Raw genomic sequence first — 12,776 nt, 5'->3', positions numbered from 1 at the left:
CAACAGGCACACTGTGTCAGTGTGAATCTGTTGTTCCAGACATCTTTTGAACAGAAGCTTGTGATTAGCTCAGACACAAGTACCATCATCCAGTTCACCATTAACCTGATTTTGTATTCAGTTTTTATACAGAACAACTACAAAGACTATATATCATCTTGCTTATGTACACAAAACATCAGTTCCCACGATACAACATGTACACGAACAAGAGTAGCACAACAGATATATGACAAAGTGGATAGCTGATAGATTGAAGAATAGTTTCAGCTACCAGTGAATGAACTAAAGAACGTCGGAGCCTTTGAAGTTAAGCCTTCAGGTATCATTCCTGTTCTTTCCCACCTCAGGCTTTAGAGAAAACAGCCCTGTCCTTAAATCACATCTCAACCACTCCCAAGTCTTACATAAACATCTCCAAGGCACAAAGTCAATCAAATTAATATCTGGCATATAGCTTTTGCGATTATATTCATAAGGTATGAACGATGCAGAAGACTGTTAAGAGCAGGTATGGGCCTGTAGAGTTTCCTTGGGTTTGGGGTGGAATGAGACCGGATGAAGTGTAGATGAACGGGGGAACCACTGAAAGTGCTGCAGCTTCTGTATGACACCACACCATTCAAATGATTAAACTGTACTCACAGGAGTATTTTAGTATTTGATTACCCAATGACCAAATACAAGCAGACTATTGGTAAATATTATTAATACTTATCATTTACTCACCCTCATGCTGTTTTAAACCTGTATGACTTTATTTCTTGCCAGCAGCCATATCACTCTGTATTCCAAGACTTTTTGCCCACTGAAGCTAAGCAGGGCTGAGCCTAGTCAGTACCTGGATTGGAGACCTCCTGAGAAAACCAGGTTGCTGCTGGAAGAGGTGTTAGTGAGGCCAGCAGGGGGTGCTCCCCCTGTGGTCTGTGTGGGTCCTAACACCCCAGTATAGTGACTGGGACACTATACTGTCAAAGAGCACCGTCCTTCGGATGAGACGTTGAAACCGAGGTCCTGACTCTCTGTGGTCATTAAAAAATGCAAATGTGCCCGTTGGCCTCTGTCCATCGTGGCCTCCTAACTATCACTGTCTCCTCTCCATCAGTAAGCTGGTGTGTGGTGAGCGTTCTGGCCCAATATGGCTGCCGTCGCACCATCCAAGTGGATGCTGCGCATTGGTGGTGGTAGAGGAGATTCCCCCTTCCATATGTGAAGCGCTTTGAGCACCCAGAAAAGTGCTATATAAATGTAACGAATTATTATTATTCCATGGAAAACAAAAGTATGGAGCCCTGCAGATGACATGTGGAAAATATATCAATATGGTTCTCACAACTTCCCAACAAATTTGTGTCCATTTTTTATTAATTAGTTTCCTCGTATTAGTTAAATCATGGCCATGTTGTACAAATTTGTTCCTTCATTTTGTGGAAACAAATTTTTAATTCGTGGCCCCTGTCATGTAAGGGACTCCCTCCATACAAAAGAAGACATTTTTATTTATTTGTTTATTTTTTGTCTATACAATGAATGTCCAAATCCAATATTGTTTTGGAATTGGCTTTCACTGTATAAACAAAAAAACAATTGAAACCTTTTTAAAAGATATTCTTTGATGTTCCACAGAAGAAAGGAAGTCATACAGATTTGAAACAACTTAAAGGTTTCTAAATGATGACAGAAATTTATTTCTGGGTGACCTATCCCTTCAATGCAAATGCTGTATTGGTAAATGACACTTTTAAACACCTTGTCTGTAAACCATAGCAGCACACTTCTTCCCACTTGCAAGATACCATATTCCCATTCTGGTTGCTCCAGTTGATGAGCTTTAAAAGGCTTTCTGATCCATTCTGATTCAGAAATACCTTGGAATTGCAATATCTTCATAAATAGATCTCAGAAAGAAGACTTACTTTGGGGAGGACACCTATAACTAAACCTTGAGGGCACTGAAGATGAGGCTCAACTTTTCATGGTGCACAGCTGATGTGGATTCTGCATGCTCCTGAGCTGACCTATGGCATTTCGTCAAGGTTAGTCAGCAAATCATCAAGAGTAAGCGTTCCTTAGCCTTCACCCTTCCCTTAGGGCAGCCAGGTCACAGCCTGTGTACGTATGCACTTGTTTTGCTGTTCCAAATGCATTCCAAAAGCGATCGACTTATCCAACTATTTTAGATTAGGCAACATGCAGTAAAACAAGCTATTACAAAAGTGAGTCAGGACAACCTTAGAAGCTTCTATTGACTTTACTTAAAAAAGAGACAACATTTTTTGGTACATAGCATCTACATACATCAGCAGAACAACTAAAAAAAGATAATATACAAAAACTGCAGGTTGTGCATGTAATCTCTCATTGGGACTGATTTTTATGGGTTTCATATCAAAATAAATAATGCCTTAATACAGTGCCATTAATTCAAGAAAATGTTTGGTGGCTCAATTTTCGAAGACTGGTCATACTAGGATAAATGACAACATCTTATTAGACTTTTCATACATATTCAAGTATTCTTTTTTTTTCAAGCAAAAGCACTGGAATACTACAAGTGTATGATGAAAATATGCAAGAGGTTATTGCTGAATTTCCTTTTAAAAAGATTGTTCCATTCTTTTGTTTATATGTGTAAAATACTGTCTTAATAACAGTGTAGACAATTCGCAAAGATAAAATGGCAGAAAACTCAGACTGGAAATAGGAATGCTATGGTCCAATAAGTGACACCTCGAAACTGCTCTTGCCTAAAGTCCAAGATAACTTGATTGTAGATATCCACAGCTTCAATATTTTGTGATGTTTCCTGCCTTCCATTGCAATGCTATATTGTTTAATAGTAAAGGCTTCACCTTCATTCTCCAGGGCACAGAATATGGATCTTGAACAGCCAAGAATGGAAACAGTTTTTCCTGGTTGGGATCATCTCCAAACAATAAGAGTTTCTTAATTGTCTTTTGAATACAATCTCTTTTTTTTCTTCCTAAAACGGAAAAATTCCTTAGCAAACTCCTTGTGAGTCCTTTTGCAAAATTAGCACCATAATGTTATCATATTTAGCAGTCCACAAAAAATATAGTGCTGTTAACTCAGTCCTTGGCTTTGCATGCCAGCCAACATTTTTCTTACTTCTGGATTTGACAAAGACGGTGGCCGAGTGGTGTGATTCATGAAAAAAGTGCCTCTACTGACCAAGACTTGGCTATAATCCCTTGTTTATTGTCATTGAGGAAGGCTGGCCATCATTTGTGGGACGTGTTGATCTGGATGTATGGAAGGATGTCAGGGTGTCTGTTGGGGAGGGTCATGAGGGGGCGGTGGAAACGGGCTTGCTCCTCATCTTGGATTTTCTCCACCTGCCTCCTAAACTTTTGGGCAAGCAGGATTGATGGGACCCCTCTCCTTAACCTCTGGGCAGGCTTTCTTTGCCACACGTCATATTTGGAATACTTCACACCAAGAGGCCCTCCTGAGATGTCCTGCAAAACAGAAGAACTTGCTGTAGTTTCTGTACTCCATTGATCTGTTGTCAAATTACCAACTGATTTTGAAGTTTTGAAACACTAGCTAGCAAACAGTAGAGCATGGCGCTAACATTACCAAGGGTCATGGGTTCGATTCCCAGGGAAGGCATGAACCGATTAAATGTCTACAGTGAATGCAATGCAAGTTACTTTGTATAAAAACATCCACCAAATCCATACATTCTTCAAATTTCAATATGATAATGAACAAAGCCAAATTGTAGCTTCAAATCTAATAACTGTGACACATAAATAGGCCGTTCTCTTATTGTGCTCATATCCTGGTACAGTAAAAAAACAAACAAAAAAAAAAACAGACTTTAGATTAACCCTATAGGCAAATAGATTATTCGTTGAACAACCTCTCCATCGTCCTCATCAACTCATATTGTGAATGTAGACTCAAGAGGAGCTATTGTTTTGTTGGATTGTTTGTTTTTGTAATTTTCAAATCCAAGCAATGGCCAGCTGGCCAACTGTCTTGCCAACACTTAACATATTTCCATGCCAAGAGCACATGGCACACAAATTTGCCAGAATGCGGCACAACACTTGTACTTGTTTTGGTGCTTGGAATACTGACATCATTGTACATGCTGTCCAATAGAGTTTCATTGTGTTGCCATGGGCTTTTGTTTGAGCAACTATCTCCCTCAATGTTGTTCGTACATCATCTTTAATGCCGTCTACAGATTTCTGATGATATGTGTCATTTTCTACATTGCTCAGCGATTCTGAGCGAGGAGACATGGTTAATATTGATTTTGCAGTGATAAAAACAGGCTGCATGTCTGACTTGCCTGTCTAGTCTGAGTCTGTGTTTGTGGGTTCAGCAAAATCATTGTGCTGGGCTTTCGACGGGGGGAGGGGAAGATAAGCAGCTCCATGTACCTTGTGAAGAGCCTGGGACACTGGGAAGACCTGCAGCGAGGTGGAGGAAACATCTCGCTCGGACTTCACAGGTTTTGCACAGTACTGCTCCAACAGACGCAGCTCACAGCTCCGAAAGCAGCATTCTTCCACTATTCCTCTCTGAGGACGGCGGCTGTTTGATCTGTTCGGCCTGCCTGGGTGGGGGAAGAGAAGGTAAGCGATCAACTCTGGGGTTCCCCTGGAAAGCGACCAATGCTACCAGTTCACACCCTTTTGTTTATATTTCACCAAATCCCACATGTGGCTGCTGGCATGTTCCTAGGATTTCTGAAATCTGAGACTGCATCAACAGATCCTTTCTTTCTTTCCTGTTCTTTGTGACCCCCTTTTTATTTTTGGCACTAACCGATTTGATAAGGACTTTAAAACATTGTGCACAGAAAAACAAATATTGTTCTATGTTCCCAAGGATGTATGAATAGCTAGCAAAATGGATCCTTTAACCTTGCCATTTGACTACTAAACAGAGATAAAAGATAAAGAACAGCAGGAGAGGTACAAAAGGGGGAAGTCCACAGTCATCTGATAGGAATACAGGGGACGAGACAGAGAGAGGGAGAGAGACAGACAGACAGACACAGATAGAGAGACAGAAAGAGAGAGACAAGACAAATTGTTTGCAAACAAATAAATACCTGAATTAAATAAATTTAATTCAAAATTTGTCTTTCATTTAACAGCAATTAACAGCACTAATGGCTTGCATAGAGAACAATTGGTGGAAAGTGATAAAAGACATCCTCATTAATAAACACGCTCATTGTGACAGTCATTAGTGCTCATGTAGCCTAATTATGCAACCAGCAATTTGAAAGACAAGACGGATGATTATGCCATTTACTATTACCACTATTTCAATTCAAATCTACTTCTATAAGACAAATAGCTATGTAAAGGTTTAGATTTCATGGCAATAACCATCACACAGCACTGTAAGAGTAACACTTACCGATATAAAACCCATCTTTACACACGAACTGCAGAGTATCCACAAGTTCTCCACCGCAAAGTGTCTCCGCCGTTGCTACGGGGGATGCCAACATGAACAATGACAGAATGAAGAGTATCAGTGAGCACATCTGTAAAATGAAAACAGACGTGAGTCAATTCATACACACGCAGTCAAACTGTATCGTTTAAAAGAGGCTACTGATGTAATTGTCTGGTTTTCATTCCTACGAGCAAATAGTAGGCTATTCAACAAAGTTCAAAGTAACTGTGGAGACGATATCCGTATCAGTGATACAATCAAGCAAAGGCTATAGCCTACCCTTAAATCAACCCTGAAACCCACAGAATGATGAAGATTATGAAAACTTTTCTCAAAGTTTGATATATCGTCATTAATATTTATAAATATATTTTTTTAAATAATTAAGTTGAAATAGTGCAAATGTAAACATGCAGAAAGGTAGTACTACAAGCTCATATTATCACTTTCTCTTACCGTTGTTTGTCTTTTCTCCGTTTTTCGACACGATGCAGAGAATAAATGGTAATCTTCCATGGTATGCGGTTTGTGGAAAGCGACGTTTACTAGCTGTTGTACTTGAGAGTTGCTTTGTTTAATTTCCAGTCTGCTGCATCTCTGTGAGTGATGCTTGTGGCTGTCTCAAAGTTCACAGGACAGGCAAAGGATATGTACCAAGAGGCAATATATAGCATACTAAACACCCGCCCCTCGCACCCCCAAGCCCAGTAGCGATGTCCGATTCGTGAATGACTGGTTCATTTGAGTCGGATCCTTTTTAAATGAACTGGGTTGAACCGCTTCACAAAACTGGACATAATCAGTGAATCGGCTCACAAACCAACAACTCGCATGAACAAGAGCTTGTTCTAATTTCATAAGAAAATAAATAACATTTCAACCAAAATATGTGAGTCGATTTTACTAGTATTTCTTGTTTCTACAAATTATATTTTGATTATTTAAGACTTGTTTTTATGAGTTGATTGCTGCAACAAACGGAACTAGGTCTGGGACATGTAAACAATCACCCTTATTAAGAAAACACATACAGTAATATAAGTGCTTTATATTTTACTGGGACGCTTTTGGAACGCATTACGTGATGACGTAAAGAATATCTTTTTGAACTCGTTCTTTGAAATGAACTGTTCGAAAGATCCGATTCGCGGAAATGCTTTCCCAATCTCTACAGCCAGTCCGCTCACAGTGCGTGTGAGAACTAGAATGCTACTCTTAATCAAATTAAAATTGACAACAAGTAGGCTATTTCGATAAGCCAACATTTGTCCTTAATCCACTTAAGAAAATATGTTCAAACTTCATATTTAGAATACTTTAATATGTTTTCCCCCAGATCTCTGTATTTTCTAATCTAACATTGTCATATAACCTACTTTTTTTTTTTTTTTTTGCTCGTCTGATTCGGGAATCCTAAAACAGACGAAAAGCAATAGGATAGGCTTGATGCAAGAATATTGTGAAAGTGCAAGGCATGTTTATGTTTGAATGCATGCAGACTCAGCTAATGGGAGTACCTGCTCACCAATGACGATGCGCATTCTTAGTCAAATAGCCCCCGCTTTAAAATAGCCTACCTTTTGGCAACAGGACAGGTCAGCCCTAGGAATTTTAATTGACGGAACATTCTTTCAGTTTCTCAACATAACAAAGGGGGTTGCAATCGCATTCCAGTGAATGCAGACAGACAACGTGCTGAAATTTCACTCTCACACGACAAGTGTTGACCCTTGTGGGCGCGCGCTCCATCTCGTGCGAAAACCTAATAGCATTTATTTTCTTTAAAAAGCAAATCAATAATTTGTATACGCCGTTCACGAAGCAATGAAACAGCTAGGCTTTAGCCTACTATTTAACAGAAAATGTGTACACATACCAGTCTAGAAGAAATAATAAATAAAGTGCTACATGAAAATGAATGAACAGTCGACATGTCCTGACATGCCTCAAACTGGACATAATGGAACTTTAGTAAAACTAATTACATTTTCTGCCTGAAAACAGCAGCCGTTGTCATGCAAAATCCGCTATTTTTTAAAAAAATGGAAATGGCATGAATTGGACATCAATTGGTGATATTATGACAAAAATCAGCATGTAGTCTATATGATTTTATTACTGTCAGTATACTCAAGGTTCATAAGATTTTATTTTTTGCAAATAGACAGGCCCAACACCACTCATTAACCAGTTTGCGATAATGCATTGGATAAGAGACAACATCACTAATAAAAAATATGTTTGTTTGTTGTTTGTTAGTGTTTAATATAGTGTATGAACCATCTTGTGACATTAGGCTATCATAAGTACACTATGGCCCTCTCTAGTGGTATAAATTTATAAAGCCAGTGTAAAATGACTACATGAGTGAGATTTAAGCTTAATCTGATTCAAGTTAAATTAAATTATTAAATCTTTGAGAAATTATCAGAATGTTATATGTGTCAGGAGGTGTGTAAGGAAAGCTTGGAGGATGCCACCTTAGTCATGAACTTCTTTCTATGCTATCAGGCTGACGGTACCGCAGCATCTGATCCCGCACCAACCGGCTAAAAGACAGTTTCTTCCCACAGGCCATTCGACTTCTAAACACTTAAGTGTAGTAACACAACTAATGGCCCCGTAATACAATCCCATAACCACAACCACAGCACTTCTCTGGTCTAGACACATCATACACTTCTAACACACACACACATCTTTAATGTAGAAATAAAAATACACATCATGTGTATAGCCTACTATTATTTGTGTATAATGTGTGCATTCTGTATTGTATAAATCCTGTTTTGTGCATAGTTAAAATATACAAAATACAATAAATGTACTATGCATGTCATGACTTGTAAAGTGCACTTTCTGGAGTATAAAACAAAGACTTTCACCCATCACTACACTTCTGTGTTTTGGTTGTTTGACAAAAAGTAATTTGATTTGCTGTGTGTACTGTCATTACAATCAATCTGATACAGTGAGCCATTGGTCAGTTTGGGACTCCATGCTGTTTTTGATATGTTTGGCACTTTCTGCTCAGGCCTTTATTTGCATTTCTCATGTAAACCAGTCCCCCTAATCCTCACACCAAACACTCACTAGCCTATTAATAGCAGTAACAGCAACATTCACCTGTGCAATAAAAAATTACCCTACTTTGCGTTGAAATATGTAATGCAATCTAATGTACGTTAGTGTTCCCTCTGAAACTTAAAAAAAAAAGTTGATTTTCAAAAGAGTATTATGGAAAAGCCTCACTCTGTATCATTTGTAATGGTCTTTGTAGGTTTATACTGTGTGTGCATCTTTTGTCTGGTGAAAATGCACACCGAATCAATTGTAATAATTTTTTGGGACAAATTAAAATGTTCGAAAAACCCAGTTTATACGCATTTATATTTAAAGGTAAAAGGGAATATGTTTTTAAATTAAGTGCACAATGAAGAATAAAAGTGCTATATATTTTCCAGTTTACAGGACCTTTTGAGCCACAAATAGGCTTAAAAATGTAAAGAACATGAAACTACATAAAAACCCGTTAGACCAACAGAATTCCCTCGAATGTTATCCCAACCAGCCAAACTGTCTTAACAAATTATTTCTAATTGAACAATATTGCTGGAATGTAAAGGGTTTTTAGTTCCCAGCATGCATTGCAGTATGAATAAATAATGTAGTTACGGTTATACCATAATTGTTTTGGTATTTCCTTTTTTAAACTTTAGCTGTTGGTTTGTCCTTATTGTTAGTTATTTGTTGCGTTGTGATTTTGAGAGCTCATCTTAAATTTGCTGATTATCACCGTTCTTGATGTTTGTGTCATGTTTTGAGGTCTACAGTCCCGAAAACATGTGCATTGTTTATCATTTTGATCTTTCATTAAAAAAAATTGAAAGTGTGAGGTAAAATTACATTATGAAATCAATGTTAATGCATGTTGGCCACAATTATTGGCCCCCCAAGATTTCGTATGAGTAAAATATCTCTGAAGTATATTCCCATTCATATTTATGTTTTTTTTAAGCACACCAGGGTGACTAGGAGACTGAAATTGACACAGGAATGATTTCCTGTTCCACATGAATATGAGGAAACACAAAGACCAAATTCCCGTAATCATTCATCAAGAGCAAATTTTACTTCTTAATGTCATACCACGAATGTGGCTCATGCAGGCTCCCCTCGGTAGCTTCTTTAACAAAAGCAATCCTGCCTTGCACGGTATCCCGTTCTCTTCCCCTCCTCTTGCCCTCTCTAGCCAAGACGGAAGAAACAGCGGAGCTGCGGGACCAAGCAACCAGGCTGTAGCAAGTTCATGTCAGTCAAACGCCTCATGCCTCGCTCTTCCCTCAGCGCAACAATTCTCCATCGCTCTTCACACGCGAAGACCAGCGCTCCTCATCTGCATGGTTTCATTTGGGGGATCCGATGAGGACTTTGACGACACTATGTCCCTGGGTGCCACTGAAGTGGAGGACTGGGCGAACCCTGGCAACCAGCCCCGTTATTACTGGAAGTCCACGAAGAACTGACCAGGTCATTGCGCTCCCCTACTCAGCGCTCTTCCATTCCTCTTCATCGTCACCTCATCTCTGTTGACAGTGCAGAGAGAAAGGGGTACACTAAGCTTCCCCGTTGGAAGAGGCCGTAACCACTCATCTCTGACTGCCCACATCCCTCGGATGGAAGACCAAAGCAGCTCACCCCTCCAAGCCGTGCAGGACCACTTCAGCCCTTGGGGCCAGAGCTTACGCCACAACCGGTCAAGCTGGATCTGCCCTGTATACAATGGGGGTCCTTCAGGTCTACCAGGTCAAACTCCTTCGTGCCATGGACGAATCTGGACCTGATCCAGCAGCTTTCAAAAAGCTGCACAACATGTCCGACCTCGCCCTGCCCGCCACTTAGTCTACAGCCCAAGTGGCCAATTTGGTGGTCCTCGAGCACCACCGTTGGCTTAATTTAACAGATCAAATTTTCAGACAAAACAGCTCTCCTTGGCTCTAAGGTCTCCGCCTTGAGGCCGTTCGGTTCTGCAGTGGATGGCTTTGCTAAGCGATTTACAATGGCCCTGAAGTCGTTGCAGGTGATACGTCACTTCCTTCCAAAGTGGGCCAGTTCTGCTGCTTCTAGTCACCCTAAGCCTTTGTTGACTCAGCAGCACACCAAACCAGTGTCCACGCCTGCTCAGCCCCAGCTTAAGGTAGAACCCAAGGTGAAGTACACTTCCACCCTGCTAATCGCTAGTTTTAGGTTTATCCATTTCCCAGGGGCCCAGCCCTAAGTTAGAGCTGGACCCTGAGCAGCAGCCCAAACAGCCCTGATGTTTTGTGCACAAAGAAGAGGCGGCTAATACCCGTCAAGGCCAGACCAGCCTCAGAGTGACCACGTGTTCACCTCCCTACTCTCGGTTTATTTCTGGGAATTGGAAGCACTGTGTTTGTTGTAAATACTGGGTCCGCCCCACCAGTGGTATGCGGGCCCAGATTCCCTTACGCTGTTATAGCGAATCAAATAAATTAAAAAACCCTCATAAAAAGAGCATTTTTGCTCTTCATTAAGCAAAAACTCACTACCTGTCCCCCACCCAACAAATCTCATTCCTGGGGCAGTCTTCAACTCGGACAAAATACGGGCCTGGATTTCACGGGAGTGTTGTCTGAAGAATCAGGGGTTAGTGCAGTCATTCAGAATCAGGGACATCCTTCCCCTAAAAACATTTAAGATGCTACTGGGCCTCATGGCTGCAGTTTCCAGAAGGAAAGTAGTCGTGACGGACGCCTCCAAGATGGGTTGAGGCGCCCTATGCAACGGTAGACCAGCTTTCAGCTCCTAGACGGAGTCAATGATGAACTGGCACATGATGATGATGGCAGTGCTTCTGGCCTGCAAGGAGTTAAAGTCAAAACTTAGGGGGCACCATGTCCTGGTTCGATCGGACAGCATGACGTAACCTCAGCACATGTAACCTCGGAACTCTAAGATAACAGGAACTAGCATTGTGTAGCATGCTGTGCTACTACACTTGCACACAAGTCAACGCTACTGCTCCTCAGTCAAAACATTGACTAAAATGGCAATCAGCATGACTTAAATAGGCAGACAGCCCCACCCCTTTTGGTGGGCTGAAATGCCATTTGTCTGTGCAGGTGCACAGACGTAAACCAATCAGGCTTTGTGTCAGTCATTTACTGACACAATGCTCCTTCCCCTTATCTCAGGGAACTGAGGTTACGCTAGTAACTGAAACCATTTTTAATGTTTTTCAAAATATTATATTATGCTCACCAAGGCTATATTTATTCGACAAAATATAGTAAAAATTGTCAAATAGCATGTAATTGTGAAATATTATTGCAATTTAAAATAGCTGGCTCCTATTTCAATATATTTTTAAAATGTAATGTATTCCTTTGTTGGTAAATGTATTCCTTTGTTGGTCATTACTCCAGACTTCATTGTCACATGATCCTTCAGAAATCATTCTAGTATGCTGATTTTCTATCTAAAAAACAATTATTATTATTAATGTTGAAAACCGTTGTGCTGCTTCATATTTACGCTTTGTGCACTTTTAAATTAAACAATTGGACCTACTTTATAGTAAGTATCTTTAACTACTAACATTTAAAATTAATAATTTGATATAATGAAATTTGTGTACATGCATGTTTTACAGTGTACTTACATTCACATAAAAAAAACACCAGCAAGTAATTACATAAACATATATTTACACTGTTGACCCCTCTCTTACATATTAGCCCACCCTTAAACCTACCCGTACCACCAAACCTGTGACTAACCTTACCTGTATTAGACCAAAATAGCACCAACCAACCTTTTTTGCAATTCAACAAACACAGTAAATACGTTGTACCTAAAAAATAGGGTTGTTTTTTTTTACGCGAGCACACAGTAATTAAAGACACCAAATATATAGTGAGGCTGAACAATTAAATGGGTAGTTTTAGTACACAATATACAAAGCCTGGTTCTCCCAAGTTTTTTTTTCTCCATTCTGCCACAGAGTTTTTTTTTGTTTGTTTTTTGCCTCTGTTGCCTTTGTCTCCTTTTTCTTTAATAACTTTTCTACAACAAAAATGAAACATCACTGAACTTACTTAAGCTGGACTGTGACGCTATTTTCTTCTGGAAACAAACTTTGTTGCATTATTTTCCTGTTATCTCTGAAAAGCTGCTTTGAAACAATCTGTATTGTAAAAAGCGCTATATAAATAAATGTGACTTGAAAATATAGGGAGTTATTAGGAGATATTATTCTAAAGTTTTACTGACTTATTTATAGGAAAGATAAAGGCTCAACCACATTT

At 39.7% G+C, this 12,776-nt stretch overlaps 1 protein-coding gene across 1 annotated transcript; it reads right to left on the bottom strand.

Annotated features, from left to right (window-relative positions):
• Window positions 1–2,235: 2,235 nt before the first annotated feature.
• igf2a (insulin-like growth factor 2a) lies at window positions 2,236–6,148 on the bottom strand. The gene is made up of 4 exons (XM_077229359.1): window positions 5,905–6,148; window positions 5,407–5,536; window positions 4,416–4,591; window positions 2,236–3,479 (listed from the first exon to the last, which is right to left on the bottom strand). The coding sequence occupies exons 1-4, from the start codon at window positions 5,962–5,964 to the stop codon at window positions 3,243–3,245; spliced, it is 603 nt and encodes a 200-aa protein (XP_077085474.1). The 5' UTR covers window positions 5,965–6,148; the 3' UTR covers window positions 2,236–3,242.
• Between the last annotated feature and the right edge of the window lie 6,628 nt (window positions 6,149–12,776).

The sequence above is a fragment of the Siphateles boraxobius genome, unplaced genomic scaffold, assembly GCF_051911475.1.
Source record: "Siphateles boraxobius isolate OS27281-9 unplaced genomic scaffold, OSU_SipBor_1 130, whole genome shotgun sequence".
NCBI classification, from domain to species: Eukaryota; Metazoa; Chordata; class Actinopteri; order Cypriniformes; family Leuciscidae; genus Siphateles; species Siphateles boraxobius.
The sequence above is the reverse complement of the archived record's forward strand: the minus strand, read 5'-3'. Positions and strand labels throughout refer to the sequence as shown.